Genomic DNA, 17,178 nt, shown 5'->3' on the forward strand with positions numbered 1-17,178 from the left:
ACAAATGGTCACACTGAGTAATGAGAATCAGACTCTGACCTCAGAAAACAACTGTCTGAAAAAAAGGCTTGAAAAATTACTTTATGAGCAACAGTACTCTTTAGATGCAGCCTTTTCTCAACGACAACAAAATGAGGCAGATAAGCTGGGCCATCTCCTTTTCGAGAATCAACAACTAGCATCCGAGAACAAGAGGCTGCAAGGTAAACTTGATGAAGCCCTAAATGTGCAACTCTGTGCATTTGAGGCCCATGCCTCTTACCAAAAAGACTTAAATAAAACAAATCTCATTAATGAAAATTTGCATTTCATTTCCGAGATCAAAATGTTGCAGGACAAACTTGAAAATGCCTTAAATGATAAACAGAATGATATTGATAAAATCAACCAACTTGCTAATAAAAATCAAGAACTTGCCTTATCAAACAAAAGTCTGCATAAAGAGCTGGAAGATGTCTTAAATAAAAAAGAGTCTGTTCATTTGGCCAACATTTCTGAGCAATGTAGAGAGAAAGAAAAACGGGCTTATCCCACTAAAGACAACAGAAAACTGCAGACTGGTAACAAGTGCTTAAAAGAGAAACTTGAAGGGTCCTTAAATGAGAGACTGTGTGTTATTGAGACTGCTTCCTCTCAGGATCTAACAGGGGAGAATCATCACATGGCTTATACTAACAGGATTCTACAAGTTAAGTGTGACACTGCCTTAAATACTTCTGAGGTTGGTGTCTCTCAACAGCCAGAGAACCCAGATAAAATGGACCACAATAATCTTGAAATACAACAACTTAATTCTGAAAATCAGATGCTGCAAGAGAAACTTGAGGATGCTCTTCGTTGGAGACAGCAGGCTTATGAAGTTGCTAAAAACCAGAAGCAAAAGGATGCAGAAAAACACGAGTGTTTGACTCGTGAAATCCAACAACTGGTTCTTGATAATCAGAGATTGAAGAGCACACTTGAAGAAACCTTGAATGAAAGACAATGTTCCGTGGACACTGATAAAATACAGCAACTTATTCATGAAATTGAGCAGCTGGCTTTTGATAATAAGAGTCTTCAAGCTAAACTTGAAGTTAAATATGCTGCCAACTCACAACAGCAGGATACTGAAAAACTGGAACATGTGACTAAAGATGGGAATAAGGTGGTGGAGGAAAAATGTAAAGATGCCCTGTTTGAGACGCAATGTCCAAGAGGGGCAAGACCAAGAGAGGGACTTTGTACAAACAACATTTCTCAGCAAGAGAATATTGTAAATAAAGTAAAATATTTGAATAACAAAATCCACCAATTGATTTCTGAGAACAAGGTGCTGAAAGCTAAACTTGACCCTGCCTTGAATGAGAGGCTGCTTATCAAAGAGTCTGTGAAATTACAGCAGCAGGAAGACTTTAAGGAAACTTTAGAGAGTCTAACAAATGACAACCAACGGCTGATTAGTGAAAACAAGAAGTTGCAGTGTAAATTAGAAGATTGCCTTAATGAGAAACAGCAGGTTGACAGGGACTATCAGCATAAAGAAGATCAAATAACCCAACTTAACAAGGATATCCAGGAACTGGCAATTGACAACAAGAACCTGCAGGGTAAACTTAAAGATGTTCTTAAGGAGAGACAACAAATCAAAGTAGCTGCTGATTCAATACGGCAGAAGGACAAACAGGAACTGGAGAATTTGGCAAATAAAATGAAATATATAGCTTCTGAAAATGAGATGTTAAAGAAAAAGGTTGAGGTTGCTTTGAATGATAGACAACCAACTCAAGAAGTGGCTGCGTTTCATCATGAGGATATTGATAAAATAAAACATCTAACTGAAGAAATCCAGCAAATGTCTTCAAAGAATGAAAGACTAAATGAAAAGCTCCAAATCCTTGTTTCAGAAAACAAGAGGTTGCAAAGCCAACACGAGAGAGGGTTAAAAGAAAAGCAGTTTGATCATGAGGCTGCTGCCACTCAGCAACAGAAAGATGAAAAGAAGATTTGTACCCTTTCAAGTGAAAAACAACAACTTTCTTTTGAAAACCAGGGTTTAAAAGACCAGCTCAAGCATTCCAAGGAAGCTGCAGACTCGCAGCATCAAAGGGACATGGAAAGGTTGGAGCATCTGTCAAATGAAATCAAACAACTGGCATCTGAGAAAAATGGTTTACACTGTAGACTTGAGGATGCCTTGAAAGAAAAACAACTTATTCATGAAGCTGCTATATCGCAACATCAAAATGATTTAAAGGAAATACATTATCTGAAATCTGAATACCAAAAACTAAAAGACGAAAGACAGCATTCCACTGAGGTCGCTGCTTTACAGCAGGAGGAGGACACAGAAAAAATCGACCAACTTACTAACACAATCAAGGAACTTACTTTGAATGTCAAAACGTTAGTTTCTGAGAATGAGATGCTAAAAGGCAATCTTCACAGTGCCTTAAAAGAAAGGCACTTTGATGAAGAGTCTGTTGCCTCTCAGCAACAGAAGGAGAACGAGGAGATACATAACCTTACTGATGACATTCAGCGACTAGCTTCTGAAAAAAGAAGATTACAGGACAAACTTGAGGTTTTCCAAAGTGAGAGACAGCTTTTTAAAGAGACTGTTGACTCGCAGGAACAGAAGCATGCAAAGGAACTGGCCAATTTGATTCATAAAAACCAACAACTAGCATCTGAAAACATGAGTTTAAAATGTGAAATAGAAAATTGTCTGAGCAATATCCAGGAGGCAAAAGAAGCTTACGCCATTCAGCATCAGAAAGACAATGATAAAATTAACCTTCTAAACCTAGAGAACCAAAGTTTGGTCTCTGAGAACAAGAGGCTGCAAGGTAAACTTCAGGACGCACTGAATGAGAAACAACGTGTAAATGAGACCGTTGTCTCCCAGCAGCAAAAAGAAACAGAAAAACTGGACCATTTGAAAGAGGAAATACAAACTCTGGCATCAGAGAAAAACAGACTAGAAGAAGAACTGAAATATGCCCTGAATGAAAGACAATTTGCTGAAAAGTCTACTAACCCACAAGAGCAGAATGAATTAGAAAGAATGCAAATTCTGACCAGTGAAATCCATCTACTGGAATGTGAGAACAAGAGGTTAAAATGCCAACTTAAAGATGTGCTGAGTGAGAGAGGGGGTCCTAATGAAACTGCTTACTCGGGACAGCAAATATTTGAAGATAAAGACATAAAACAGGCCTTTAAGAATATCATGCATGATGGAAAACCAGAGGACACCCTTTATGAGACACAAGGAATAGAGAAAAATGAAAGACAGCTTGCCAAAAGCACCTCGGAAGAACAGCAGCAGATAACGGAAAAAATGCAATATCTGACAAATACAATCAAGCATTTGGCATCTCAAAATGAGCAGCTACAACAGGAACAAGACAGTGCCCTTTACGAACAACAACATGGTAATGAGGTCGCTATCGCACATCAGCAGAAAGAGCTGGAAAAATTGAAAAGTCTTTCTAGTCAAAACCAACAACTAATCTTTGATAACCAGATGCTACAGGACAAAGTTGAAGATGTTCTGAAAGAAAAACAACTTTTTAAAGAGGCTTCTGATTTCCAAGAGCAGAAGTATGCCAAAGACCTGGCCAATTTGGTCAAAAATAACGAACAACTCACTATTGAAAACAAGAGTTTACAAGTTAAAATCGAGAATCTCCTAAATAATTTCCAGCAAGAGAAAGAAAAATTTGAATTGCAGCACCAGAAAGATGTGGAAAAAATAAACCTTATTGACCATGAGAACCAACAATTAGGTTCTGAGAACAAGAGGCTAGAAAATAAACTTAAGGATGCTGTAAATGAGAAACAAAATGCTCAGAAGGCAAATGCCATTCAGTTACAAAATGTGGCAGAAAAACAAAACAATCTGACCAAAGAAATTCAGATACTGCAGATGGAAAAGAAGAAGCTAGAAGATGACCTAAAATGTATACTGAATGAGAGAAATATTGCTAAAGAGTCGGGAAAGTCACAGCTGCAGAAGGACAAGAACATAGATAAACTGGATTGTGAGAACAAAAAAGACGATCTGAAGGATGCCATAAGAGAGAGGCACGGCATCACTGTTTCTCAGCAAGAGGAGGATGCAGATACGCAAAATGATCGAAATAACCAAATTCAGCTGGTTTCTGAAAACAAGAGGCTTCTAAGTCAGCATGAAGATAGCCAAAAAAGGAAAACGCTTCATGACGAGGCTGGTGCCACTGAGCAACAGAGTGAAGCAGAGAGCATACAAATTGTTTTATGCGAAAATCAAAAATTAACTTTTGAGATCAAGGAACTTGAAGGAAAACTAGAAGATGCTTTAAATGAGAAACAATGCACATTTGAGGCCGCTGCTTTACAACACCAGAAGGACATTGAAACCATAAACCACCTTAGTGATGAAAATCAAAAACTTTCTTCTGAAAACATCAGGTTACAGGATAAAGTAAATGACCTGCAGATACACAGTGATGAATTGGCCTGTTTGACTCAAGAAAACATAGAATTGCACATTAAAAATGACAGCTTAAAGGAAAAACTTGTGGATTCATTACAAGGAAAACAACCTGCTGATGATCATGCTTCATCGCACCAGCAAACAGATGAATATAATGTGCACCACCTTGTTATGAAACAAGATCAGCTGGCATTTGAAAAAATGCACCTTAAAGATATACATGAGTGTGTGCCTGGTGACAAAGAGTGCACCTCACAGGCTGCTGTAATTATAGAAAATGAGTCATCACAAAACTTGCACCTTATGAACACTGAGGTTCAACAACTGCACTCAGAAAACAAAATGCTAAAAGAGAAACTTGACAGTACTAAACATCACTGGCACAAGGCCAAAGAGAAACTGGATCGCCTGACTCAAGAAATCCATCAATTGGCTTCTGAGAAAAAGAGTCTGCAAAGTGATCTTAATGAAGCCATGCTTGAAAGAAAGTGTACTTCTGATGCTACTGCCTACCAACAGAAGAACGATGGGAAAAACATAAAGGGTTTCACTCATGAAATCCAGCATTTGACATCCGACAACAAATGCTTGCTTGATAAACTAAAAGATGCTTTTAATGAAAAGCAGCAAGAAAATGAAATGACCGTTTCACTGACAAAGGAGGATGCAGATGAATTGGCCTCTCTGAATGATAACATGAAAATCCTTATTTCAGAAAACCAGAGGCTGCAAAGGCAGCACGAGGAAACCCTTAAAGAGAAACAATTTGACCAAGAGGCTATTGCCTCACTATACCAACTAGATGATGCTAAAATGAATGACTTTGTCTGTGGAAACCAACTACTGGATTCTGAGAATAGTCATCTGAAAGGCAAACTTGAGGTTGCCCTGAATGAGAAACAACTGGCTATTGAGGCTAAAAATCTTCATCGAAATAGTGAAGCGGAAATACATCAACTTAAGGACAAAAACCAAAAACTAACATCTGAGAACAGGAGCCTGCAAGCCAACCTTGAAAATGCAATGAAAGAGCAACAGTGTAGAATCAGAAAAGAATCAGTAGAACTCAATACTCTGACTGAGGAAATTAAACACCTGGTTGCTGAGAACAAAAGGCTGCAATGCATGCTTAATGTTGGACAAAATGAAAGAGAGGCTGCTGGGAAGGGCACTGCATCTAATCAGCAAACTGATAAAGAAAAAAATATAAGTCATGAAAATAGAAAACTAGTATATGAGAACAAAATTCTTCAAAATAATAGCTCCACGAATGAAAGAGAGAACAGTTTTGAGACAGCACGATCTGAGCAACAAATGAACAAAGAACAATTAGAGGATTTGAATAATAAAATGCAAAAACTATCTTTTGAGAATCAGGCACTAAACAGAAAACTTGAGGATGTCCTGACAAGAGACCCTACTGACTCACCGCAACAGAATGATTCAAGTTCACTTGATTGTGTTAACCAAAAATGTCAACAATTGGCTAATGAGAACAAAAGGCTAGAAGCTAAACTTGAGAAGTTACTGAATGAGAGACTGTTACTTCAAAATGCTTTTGACTTCCACGAGCAAGAATCTGCAGAGGAACCATCCGATATGATCTATGAAAATCTACTTGCTACTGAAAACAATAGTATTCAAGCTAAAATAGAGGGTGATAGTCAGCAGGTTAAAGGCCCTTCTGTCTGTCAGCTACAACATTTCATAGACAGAATAAACAACCTTAATCATAAACACCAACAACTAGCAACAGAGAACAAAAGGCTGCATGAAGAACTTAAAGGTGCGCTGCATAAGCGTGAATGCGTTGATGAGTCTAATACTGAAAAGAAAGCATTAGTCGATACACTTCACAATACCTTGCAAGGCAGAGAGGCAATCAAAGAGGGCGCAAATTTAGAACGGGAGGACGTAGAAAACTTACAGAATCTGAATGGACAAATCTTTAAACTGGTGTCTGAGAATGAGATGCTGAAAGTTAAACTGAAAGACGTCCTTAATGAAAAACAGCACGTCTCTGAAGCTGCTGCAATTCAGCTGGAGACAAAAACTGATCAAATAAACCAACTTATGAATGAAAAACAGGAACTGGCTTTTGAAAATAATGGACTGCGTATTAAACTTGATAACGTTGTAGAAAAGTGTTATATTACAAAAGAGGCTACAAACCCACGAGAGCAGAACGCCTCAGACCTAGAAAAAACACCTGAACTCATCAACAAAATCCATCAACAGGAATCTGAAAATGAGAGTCTGAAAGACAAAATTGAAATTATTTTGAACAAAAACCAATGTGCTCAAGATGCTGATGTTGCCGCTCGGCAGATAGAAACAGCTAAAATTAACAATTTAACACATGAAAATCAACAACTAACTTCTGAGAATGCAAGGTTGCGTAGCAAACTTGAAGAGACATTAAATGAGCACCAGAGTATAGTGGACAAACTTATTTTTGAAAATCAACAATTGTGTTCTCAAAACAAAAGCCTTAGTGAAGAACTTGAGGAGGCCATAACTGAAAGACAGTATGCTTACGAGACTGCGTCCTATCAGCATCAGACTGATACAGATGAAATAAACTACCTTACCTGTGAAAATCAACAACTATCTTCTGAGAACAAGAGGTTGCAATGTGACCTTGAGGTTGCGCTGAATGAGATACAGCATGCAAAAGAGGCTGCTACCTCTCAGGAAACGAAGGATTTAGATAAGGTCGAAAACCTTAATAAAAAATACGAAACACTTTTTTCTGAGAACAAGAGTCTACGAAATAAACTTGAGGCGGTCATAAATGAGAAACAATGTCTTTATGAGTCTGCTGACTCTCAACAGCAAAAGGATAAAGAAAAATTGGACCATCTGATGAAGGAAATGCAACAACTGGTTTCTGATAAGAAGAGGCTGAAAAATAAACTTATTAGTGTCTTGAAAGAAAGACGTTCTACAGAGGCTGTGGAGCCACAGCCGCAAAGAAATATAAAAAAACTGGAGAACTTGACGAAAAAAATTGTACACTTAGTATCTGAGAATACAAAGTTACAAGATCAACTGGAGAATATACAACATCGAAGAGAGCAACATTTTGAGGTTAACGCCAACAAGCCACAAAAGGAGGTAAATGAACCAGACCCTCTGACTGTGGAAAACCAACATTTAGTCATTGAGAATAAAAGGTTGAAAAAGGTTGAAAAAGAACTTGATACTGAACTAAATGAAAGACAACATAGTGAAGAGGCTGTTCACACTGAAAAGCAAAATACAGCAATGCTGCTTTCCTGTTTGAGTAAAGAAAAAGAACAACTGGGCTCTGAAAATAGAAGTCTGCCACCACAATTGGACGATGCCCTAAATGAGACACCTGATGCCAAAGACACCCATGTCTCTCAGCAACCGAAACATATAGATAAGTTAAATCACCTTGCTAGTGAACAATTGCCTTCCGAGAACAGAAGACTACAGGAAGAAATTGTGGATGACTTGCATTTACAAAGTAAAACAGAGGCTGCTGAGACTCAGCAGAATGCCAACCTAGATAAAATGCACCATCTAACTGTGGAAATCCAAACTGTAATCTCTGAGAACAAGAGGCTTAAATATGAACTGAAGAATGTGCTGAAGGAGAGGCATTTTGTCAGAAAAACTGCAGGCTTTTCACAGACAAAACAAAACACAGACAAAACGGAAGATTTAGTAAATGAAAATATACAACTGGTTTCTGAACTCAAGAGACTACAGGCTAACCTTGAGGATGCCGTTAAAGAGAGAAGGCATGTTGAACAGGTAGATGTCCCTCAGCGTGTTTATGAGACTGCTGCATCTGAGCATCAGAAGAATGCAGAAGAATGCAAACTGGACAAACTTACAAATGAGATACAAGTCTTGCTTTCTGAGAACAAGGTCCTGCAAAGCAACCTTGCAAATGCTCTGCAGGGTAAACAGTGCACCAAAGTGATTACTGAATCACAGGAGCAAAGACAAGCAGATGTTCTGGAATATGTTGCTCCTGAAAACATTAGTGTTTCCGAGGACATTAGGCTTCAATGTAAACTTGAAGAAATAAATCAACTAAGTCATGAAAACCAGAAACTATTGTTTGAGAACAAAGAACTGCAAAGTAAACTTAAGGATGCTCTAAATGAGAAAGGACAAGCGAAAGATGCTGCTGTTCTTCAGCATCAGAAGGACAAAGAAAAAATAAATCACCTTATTCATATTAACCAGAAACTAGAGTTTGAGAATAAAGACTTGCAAGGTAAACTTGTAGATGCTCTAAATGAAAAGGAATGTGTTACCGAAACTGCTGCATCTCAGCAACAAAATTATGTAGAAAAAGAGGCCCATCTCACTTATCAAATACAAGTATTGATATCTGAAAAGAAGACCTTGCAAAACCAGCTTGACAATGTCCTCGCTGAAAAAGATTACACTGAAGAGACTGCTGCGTCTCAGAGGCAGAAGTTTGCAATGAAAGTGGCTAGTCTGACTTTTGGCAATCAACAACTGACCTCTGAAAACAAGAAGCTACAAGGTCAGCTTGAGGACACCCTGAGGGAGAGACAAAGTACTTATGAGTCTGTTTTCTCTAAGCAGAAAAAATATGAAGAAAAACTGGACCAATTGACAAATGAAATTCAAAAACTAGCATCTGAGAATAAGAGGTTGCAGGATGCTATGAAGGAGACACAAAATGTTAAAGATTTTGCAGCCTGTCAGCAACAGAAACATACAGAACAACTGTCTGTTCTGGAAAAAGAAAACGAGAATCTTACCTCTAAAATGATGTGTTTACAAGGTGCACTTGATGATGTCCTAAATGATAAACGTCAATTAACAGAGGCTGTTGACTCAAAACAGCAAGAGGACACACACAAGATCGACAAACTCACTAATGAAAATCACCAACTTTCTTTAGAGAACAAAACTCTACAAGGTAAACTTGAGGATGCACTCAATGAGAGACTTCATTTATTTGAGGCGTCTGTGTTGAAGCAGCAAAATGATGCAGATCAACTGTATAAAATCAATCAACTCATGTCTGAGAACAAAAGGCTACACAGTAAACTGAAAGAGGTCCTTAATAACAGACAGCAGACCAATGAAGCTTCTCTTTATCAGCACCAGAAGGATACAGAACATTTTGAAAAAATGGCTGGAGAAATTAAAGGACTGGTTTCTGAGAAGAAGGGATTGGAAGAAAAACTTGAGGATGCGCTGAAAGAGAACAAGCGCTTTAAAGAGACTGCCAACTGTCAGCAACAGAAGAACATTAACAAAGTGGGAAAAATGGTTGAGGAAAACCAACAGCTGGCATCTGAGAACAAGATTCTACAAGGAAAACTAGAGAATGCACTGAATGAAAGACTGCATGTCTATGAATCTTCTGTTTTTCGGCAGCAGAATGAGACAGAGAAATTGAACAGTCTGACAAATGAAATCCAACAGTTGCTTTCTGAGAACAAGATTCTACATGTACGGCTTGAGGAGGCTGTGAATGAAAAACAGTCTGCTGTGTCTCAGCAGCAGGTGGATGCAGAAGGAAGAGACAATTTAACTAAAGAAATCCAACAGTTGACCTCTGAAAAGAAGACACTAGAAGAAAATATTAAAAATGCACAAAATGAAATAAATAACCTTATTCGTGAAAATCAACTGCTGGCATCAGATAACAAAACTCTTCAAAGCAGGCTAGAAGATGCACTGAACGACAGACTGTGTGATTCTCAGCACAAAGACGAAGGGAAACTGGCTCATCAGATACAAGAAAACCATAACTTAAATTCTGAAAACAAGAGACTTCAAGATAAACTTCAGGATACATTAAATAAGATACAGCATTTGAAAAATGTTTGTGACTCACAGCAGCAGCAGAATGAAGATAGAATTGACCATTTAACTGCCAAAATCACACAGCTTGTCTCTGAGAACGAGAGACTGCAAGGTAAGCTTGAAGAGGCCTTAAATGAGAAACATCACACTCATGAGGCTGTTGACAAAAATAAACTTCTAATTCATGAAAATCAGAGACTAACATTAGAGAACAAAAAGCTCCAAGGTAAACTTGAAGATGCTGTAAATGAGAGACAGCATTCTACAGAGTCTGAACACTCAAAGACTCAAGAACAAATGCTCAGTCTCACTAATGAAATCCAACAACTGGTATTTGACAACAGGAGGCTAAAAGATAAACTTGATGAAGTTGTTATTGAAAGACATCATGCTAAAGATCCTGCTGCCTGTTGGCATCAGGATTCAGAACAACTGGCCAGTCTGACGCAAGAAAACCATAACCTGAATTCTGACAACAAGTATCTGCAAGGTAAACTGGAAGCAAGTCTTAAGGAAATACAGCACTTAAAAGAGCTTGCAGACTTACAGACTCAGAATGCTAAAGAAAAGTTGAACCAACTGACAATGGAAGTCCAAAAACTGATTTCTGAAAACAAAAATCTGCAGAGTGAACTAAAAAATGCTATCAGTGAAGGACAGATGTCTAAACAGACTGCTGCATGTCAACACCAGAAGGATAAAGATAGAATAAATAATCTCAGTCATGAAAACCAAGAGCTTCAGTCCAAGATCAAAAGCCTGCAAGGTAAACATAAAGAGGCTGTAGATGAGCGACAGTATGCTGAGGAGACTGCTGAGGCCTCTCATCAGAAGAGTGCTAATATAATCAGAAATCTAACTTGCAAAAACCAACAGTTGGCTTCCGAGAACAAGGCGCTACAAGGTAAAGTTGAAGAGGCATTGAAAGAGAGACTGAGCATTAAAGAGGGTGCTAACTCTCAGCAGCAGAAGAATTTAGAACAAATACACCGCTTAACTAATAAAATCGATCAAATAACGACAGATAACAAACAACTGCAAGACAAACTTGAGCAGGTCTTTAATGAGACACATCATGCCAAGGAAGTTGCTGACCTTCAACAGCAGAAGGTTGAAGTTAAACTGAAAGACGTTAGCCAAGAAAATCAAAAACTATCTTCTGAAAATAGGTGCTTGCAAGATAAACTTGTGGAGTGCCTAAATAAAAGTCAGCAGGCAAAGAGTGCTGCAGCATGCCAGCATCAGAAGGATGTGGACACAATAAATCACCTTAGTCAAGTGAACCAAAAACTTATCACTGACAACACAAGTCTTCAAACTAAACTTGAAGATTCCCTGAATGAGAGACAGCAAGTTCACGAGGCCACTGTTGTTCAGCAGCAGAGAGATGCACAACAACTAGCTTGTCTTAAACAGGAAAGTCAGACCCTAATTTGTGATAATAAGTATCTGCGAGATCAACTTGAAAATGCCCTTAATGGGAGACAACACTTAAAAGAGGTTGGAGACTCACTACATCAAAAGGACAAGGAACTATCTGAGTACCTGTCTAATGAAATCCAACAACTAAAAACCGAAAATATGAATCTCCATGATAAACTGAAGGTCATCCGGAGTGAAAAACTATGTTCTGAAGACACTGCTGCACATCAGCAACAGAAAAATGAGGCAAAGATACAAGAACTCCTTCATGTGAATCAAAACTTGCTTTCTGAAAACAATAGTTTACAAGGAAAACTGGAGGATGCCTTGAATGAAAGGCAGCAAATGCTTTCTGAGATGAAGAGTCTTGAAGTAAAAATTGAGGTTTCTCAGAATGAAAGAGCCTGTGCCGAAGAAACAGCTGACTCATGGCAGCAGAAGATGACAGATATACACAACGATTTAACAGATAAAAATCAACGACTAGCCAATGAAAACCAGAAACTGCAAGATAAGCTTCAAGATGTTGCTCTCTCTATGAGGAAAGATGAAGAAAAAATAAGCCATATGACTTGTGAAAACCAAGAGTTGGCTTCCAAGTACAAAAGGCTGCAAGAAAAATGTGAAAATATTGTAAATGAGAGACAACATGCCAAAGAGACTGCTGACTCTCAGCACCAAAAATATGCAATGAAACTTACCAGTCTGACTCATGAAAATCAACAACTGGCTTTTGATAACATCAGTCTAAAGGAGAAACTTGAGGATGCGCTGAATAAAAAACACCAAGCAAAAGAGGATGCTTTGCTTCAGCATCAAAAGGACACAGATAAAATCAACTTATTGGATCATGAGTATAAACAGCTAACGTCAGAGAATGAAAGGTTGCATGGTAAACTTGAGAAAGCCCTGAAAGAGATAAACGTCAAAGATGCTGCTATAGCAGTTCAACAGACAGATAGAGATACAATTAAACATCAGAGTCATGAAAACCAAAAGCTAGTGTCTGAGAACACAGTTCTACGAGGGAAGCTTGAGGATGCCAGAAATGAAAGAGAGTCTGCTATCTCTCAGCAGCAGAGGGATGCAGGCAAACTTGCCCAACTGACAAAAGTAATCGAACTAATATCTTCTGAAAAGAAAAGACTAGAAGTTAAACTTGTAGATGCAGTAAGTTGGAGACAGCAAACAAAAGAGGCTGCTAATTTACAGCTGCAGAGGGATGCAGAAAAATTTGAGCATCTGACAAATGAAATCATACAACTTGTATCTGAGAACAAGAGGTTACAAGGAAAACTTGAGGATTCCCTGAATGAGAAGCAGCATCTGAAAGAGGCAGCTACCTCTCAGCAGCAGATACACATCAGTAAAATCAACAACCTCATGATTGAAAACCAACAACTGGATTCTCAGAACAAGAGTCTTCAAGGCAAATTGGAGGATGCTCAAAATGAGACACGCAAAACTCGTGAGGCTTCTGTTTCTCAGCAGCAAATCGCTGCAGAGAAACTCAAACATCTTGCTTTAGAAAACCAAAGTATGATTTCTGATAACAAAAGTCTTCAAGAAAAACTGGAAGAATCTCTGAAGGTGACCAATAGTGCTCATGAGGCTGCTGTCTCTCAGCAGCAAAAAGATCAAGAAAAATGTGATTACTTAGCGAAAGAAAACCAACAACTAGCTTCTGAAAAGAAAACACTGGAAGATAAACTTGAGGAAGCCCTGAATAGGAGACAGCATACACAGGAGGCTGCTGACTCTCAGCGACAAATGGATATAACCACAATAAACAACCTTACTCTTGAAAACCAAGATCTAGCTTCCCAGAATAAGATTCTTCACAGCCAACTAGCAGATACTGTAAATGAGAAACTCCAAGTCTATGAGGCTTCTGTTTCTCAGCAGCAAAAAGATGCTGAAAACATAACACATCTGATGAATGATAACCAACAGCTGTCCTCTGAAAACAAGAAGCTACACGTGAAACTTGAAGGTGCCTTAAGTGAGAGACAGCATTTTGGTGAGGCTGTCACCTGTAAAGAGCTAGAGTCTGCAGAAAAACTGGCACAGCTCACTCAAGAAAACCAAAGTTTGACTTCTGACAACCAGAGTCTTAGAGACAAACTTGAAGAATGTTTGAAGGAGAGACAAGATGCTCATGAGGTTGCTGCTTCCCAGCAGAAAAAGAATGCAAGTAAGCTAGAACACCTCATTTGTGAAAATCAACAAGTGATCTCTGAGAACAAGAGATTACAATGCAAATTTGTGAATGCCTTTAAAGACAGACAGCTTGCATATGAAGCTCAGCAGCAGAAAGAGGCAGATAAGCTAAACCACCTTACTTATGAACTGCAACAAATGTCTTCTGAAAATAGAAAATTACAGGATAGACTTACAGTTGCCCTAAATGAGAAGCAGCAAGCCTACGAAGCCCTTACTTCTCAACAGCAGAGAGAGGCAGAAATATTGGACCAGCTTTCACATGAAAAACAGCAACTGGCTTTAGATAACAAGAAGCTTAAAGCTAAATTTGAAGAGGCGCTGGGGAACCGACAGCAGACCTATGAGGCTCTTGTCTCCCAGCAGCAGAAAGATGCAGTTAAACTTGATCAGCTTTATGATGAAAATAAACAACTGGCATATGAAAACAAGAGACTGCAAGTTAAAGCTGAAGATTTACAACATGACATAAAACATGCCAATGAGGCTCTTGTATCTCAGCAGCAAAAGGATGCTGAAAAGGTGGCTCAGCTGACTCATGAAAACCAAAAACTAATTTCTACTAATGTAGATCTGCAGGATAAACTTGAAAAATTCCACAGTGAGAAACGGCACAATCAGACGATTTCTGTCTCCCAGCAGCAGAAGTATGAGCACAAACTTTGGGAATTAACTAACAAAATCCACCAACTATCTTCTGAGAAGAAGAGGCTTCAAGAGAAAATAAAGGATAGCGTGAGTGAGAAACAGTGTGCTTTGGAAGCTGCACAATTGAAGCTGCAGAATGATGCTGCTAAACTAGATCACCTGTCCAACGAAGTCCATCACCTAACTACTGAGAACAAGAGGCTGCAAGGTAAACTTGAGAATACTCTGACTGAGGTACAGCATGCGTATGAAGATGCTGCATCTCAGCAGAAAAAAGATGCTGAAAAATTGGCTCATCTTTTAGAACAGAATCAAGAGTTATCATCCAAAAACAACAGTTTGCAGGTTAAACTTGAGGATGCTTTTTGCGATAGACAACACTCTTATGCTAACATCACTCAGAGACAGACGGATGCAGATGAAATATGTCACCTTACTCAGGAAAACCAACAACTCAAACATGACAACCAGTGCCTGGAAGGCAAACTTAATGAGGCTTTGAATGAAAAGCAACTCGCTCTTGACGCTGCTGCCTCTCAGCACCAGAGGGACAGAGATAGGCTAAATCAACTAACTAATGAAAATCAACAAATTATTTTTGATAACAAGAAATTACAAAGCACACTTGAGGGTTTTCTAAGTAAAAAACTGCATGCTTGTGAGGCATCCGAAAATCAACAGCAGAAAGACGCTCAGAAAATAGCACATATGACAAGTAAAATACAACAAATGGCTTTAGATTATGAGATACTGCTCGGTAAGCTCAAAGATGTTCTGGCAGAGAAAGGACATGTTTATGATGTTTTAAAATCTCAGCAACAGAAGGATACCGATAAACTGGACCACCTGATGAATGAAATACAACAATTGGCTTCTGAGAAAACAATTCTGCAGGGTAAACTTCAGGATGTCCTAACTGAAAGACAGCGTGTCTGTGAAGCTGCCACGTCACAGCAGCAAACATATGCAGAAAAAATCTCCAATTTAACTGATAAAATGCAAAACTTAATTTCCGAAAATGCAACCTTACGAGTTAACCTTGAGAATATGGTGAGTGAGAGGCACCACTGTGACGAGAGAGTGGTCTGTCAGTGGCAAAAGGATACAGACCACCTTACTAATGCGAATCAACAACTGACATTTGAGAACAAACGCCTCAGTGATAGACTTGAGGATGCCGTGAAGGACAAACATCAAATGTACAAGGCTCTTGTCTCTCAACAGCAGCTTGATGCAGAAAAAATAGCTGGTTTGACTCGTGAGTTCCAAATGCTGGTGGATGAAAACAAGAACCTACAAGTAAAACTTGAAGTTGTCCAAAATAAGAGGCAGCATGACCGCAAGACTGTTGTTTCCCAGCAACAAAAATACAATCATAAAATGTCGCGTTTGATGAAAAAAATACATCAATTGGCAGTTGACAATAAAAAACTACAAGACCTATTAAAGAATGCCCTCGGTGAGAGACAGTGTGCTTTTGAAGCTATGGAGTCACAGCAACAGAAATATGTAGAAGAAATTGATCTTTTGACTCATAAAGTACAACAACAAGTTTGTGAAAACAAGACCCTACAGTGTACACTTGAGGATGCCATAAATGAGAAGAAACGGGTCCATGAGGCTGCTGTTTTAAAGCAGAAGAAGGATGCAGAACAACTGGACCATGTGATGAAAGAAGTACAAAAACTATTTGCAGGAAAGAAGTGTTTAGAGCTTAAACTTGAGGAAGCTCTGAATGAGAGACAACGTTATAAAGAAACTATAGATATACAAGTTCAGAAGGACAAAGAAAAATTCGACAGCGTGACTAATGATTTTATGCAACTGGTATTGGAGAATAAGAAGCTGCAAGAAAAGCTTGAGGATTCACTTACTGAGAAACAATGTATCAAACAGGCTGCTGTCTCTAAGCAGCAAGTGGACATCAATAAAATAAACTATCTCACCCAGGAAAACCAACAGTTAACATCACAGAACAAGACTCTTCAAAGTAAATTAGAAGATGCTCTAAATGAGAAACTACATGCTTATGAGACTTATGTTTCTCAGCAGCAGAATGATGCAGAAAAACTGACCCATCTGATGAACGATATCCAACAGCTTTCATCTAAAAACAAGAGGCTACAAACCAAACTCGAGGATACTCTGCATGAGAGACATCATTTTGGAAAGAATGCTGCTGCTCAGCAGCAGAAGGATGCAGAAAAACTGTCGTATTTGAATCAGGAAAACCAAAACCTGACAACTGAAAACAATAGCCTCAAAGTTAAACTTGAAGATGCCTTGAAGCAGAGGCAGAGTATCCATGAGGCTGCTATTTCCCAGCAGCAAATAGATGAAGAAAAACTTGATTATCTGGAAAAGGAAATTCAAAAACTGGCTTCTGGAAAGAAAATTCTAGAGGATAAACTTGAAGATGCATTAAAGGAGCAGCAGCGTACAAAAGAGACTGCTGCCTTACAGCAGCAAAATGATGCAGAAAAACTGTCCCACTTGACAAATGAAGTTGCACAAATGGTATGTGAAAATCAAAGCCTTCAAGAAAAACTTGATAATGAACATAGAGAGAGACAAAGTGACCACGAAGCAGCTACGTGTCA

General features: G+C 38.6%; 2 protein-coding genes across 2 annotated transcripts in view; both read left to right on the forward strand.

Annotated features, from left to right (window-relative positions):
• Nucleotides 1-2: 2 nt before the first annotated feature.
• Nucleotides 3-7,811, forward strand: LOC112486528 (GRIP and coiled-coil domain-containing protein 2-like). Its single transcript, XM_025053517.1, has 2 exons — nucleotides 3-7,645; nucleotides 7,752-7,811. Exons 1-2 carry the CDS (start codon nucleotides 5-7, stop codon nucleotides 7,809-7,811), a joined length of 7,701 nt encoding a protein of 2,566 aa, XP_024909285.1. The 5' UTR covers nucleotides 3-4.
• Nucleotides 7,812-12,277: 4,466 nt separating this feature from the next.
• Nucleotides 12,278-17,178, forward strand: part of LOC103396920 (centromere-associated protein E-like) — a 12,541-nt gene continuing 7,640 nt past the window's right edge. The window contains exons 1-2 of the mRNA XM_025053522.1: nucleotides 12,278-14,812; nucleotides 16,628-17,095. Of these exons, the coding sequence (XP_024909290.1) occupies nucleotides 12,278-14,812; nucleotides 16,628-17,095 (3,003 nt within the window). The remainder of the gene's footprint in view (nucleotides 14,813-16,627; nucleotides 17,096-17,178) is intronic.

This window comes from Cynoglossus semilaevis, chromosome 2 (genome assembly GCF_000523025.1).
Source record: "Cynoglossus semilaevis isolate Cse_v1.0 chromosome 2, Cse_v1.0, whole genome shotgun sequence".
NCBI classification, from domain to species: Eukaryota; Metazoa; Chordata; class Actinopteri; order Pleuronectiformes; family Cynoglossidae; genus Cynoglossus; species Cynoglossus semilaevis.

Coding starts and splice junctions, on each gene's coding strand:
- LOC112486528 (XM_025053517.1), top strand. CDS start 5: ATGGTCACACTGAGTAATGAGAATCAGACTCTGACCTCAGAAAACAAC. Junction 7,646..7,751: donor AGAATAAAAGGTTGAAAAAG/GTTGAAAAAGAA, acceptor GTTTGAGTAAAG/AAAAAGAACAACTGGGCTCT.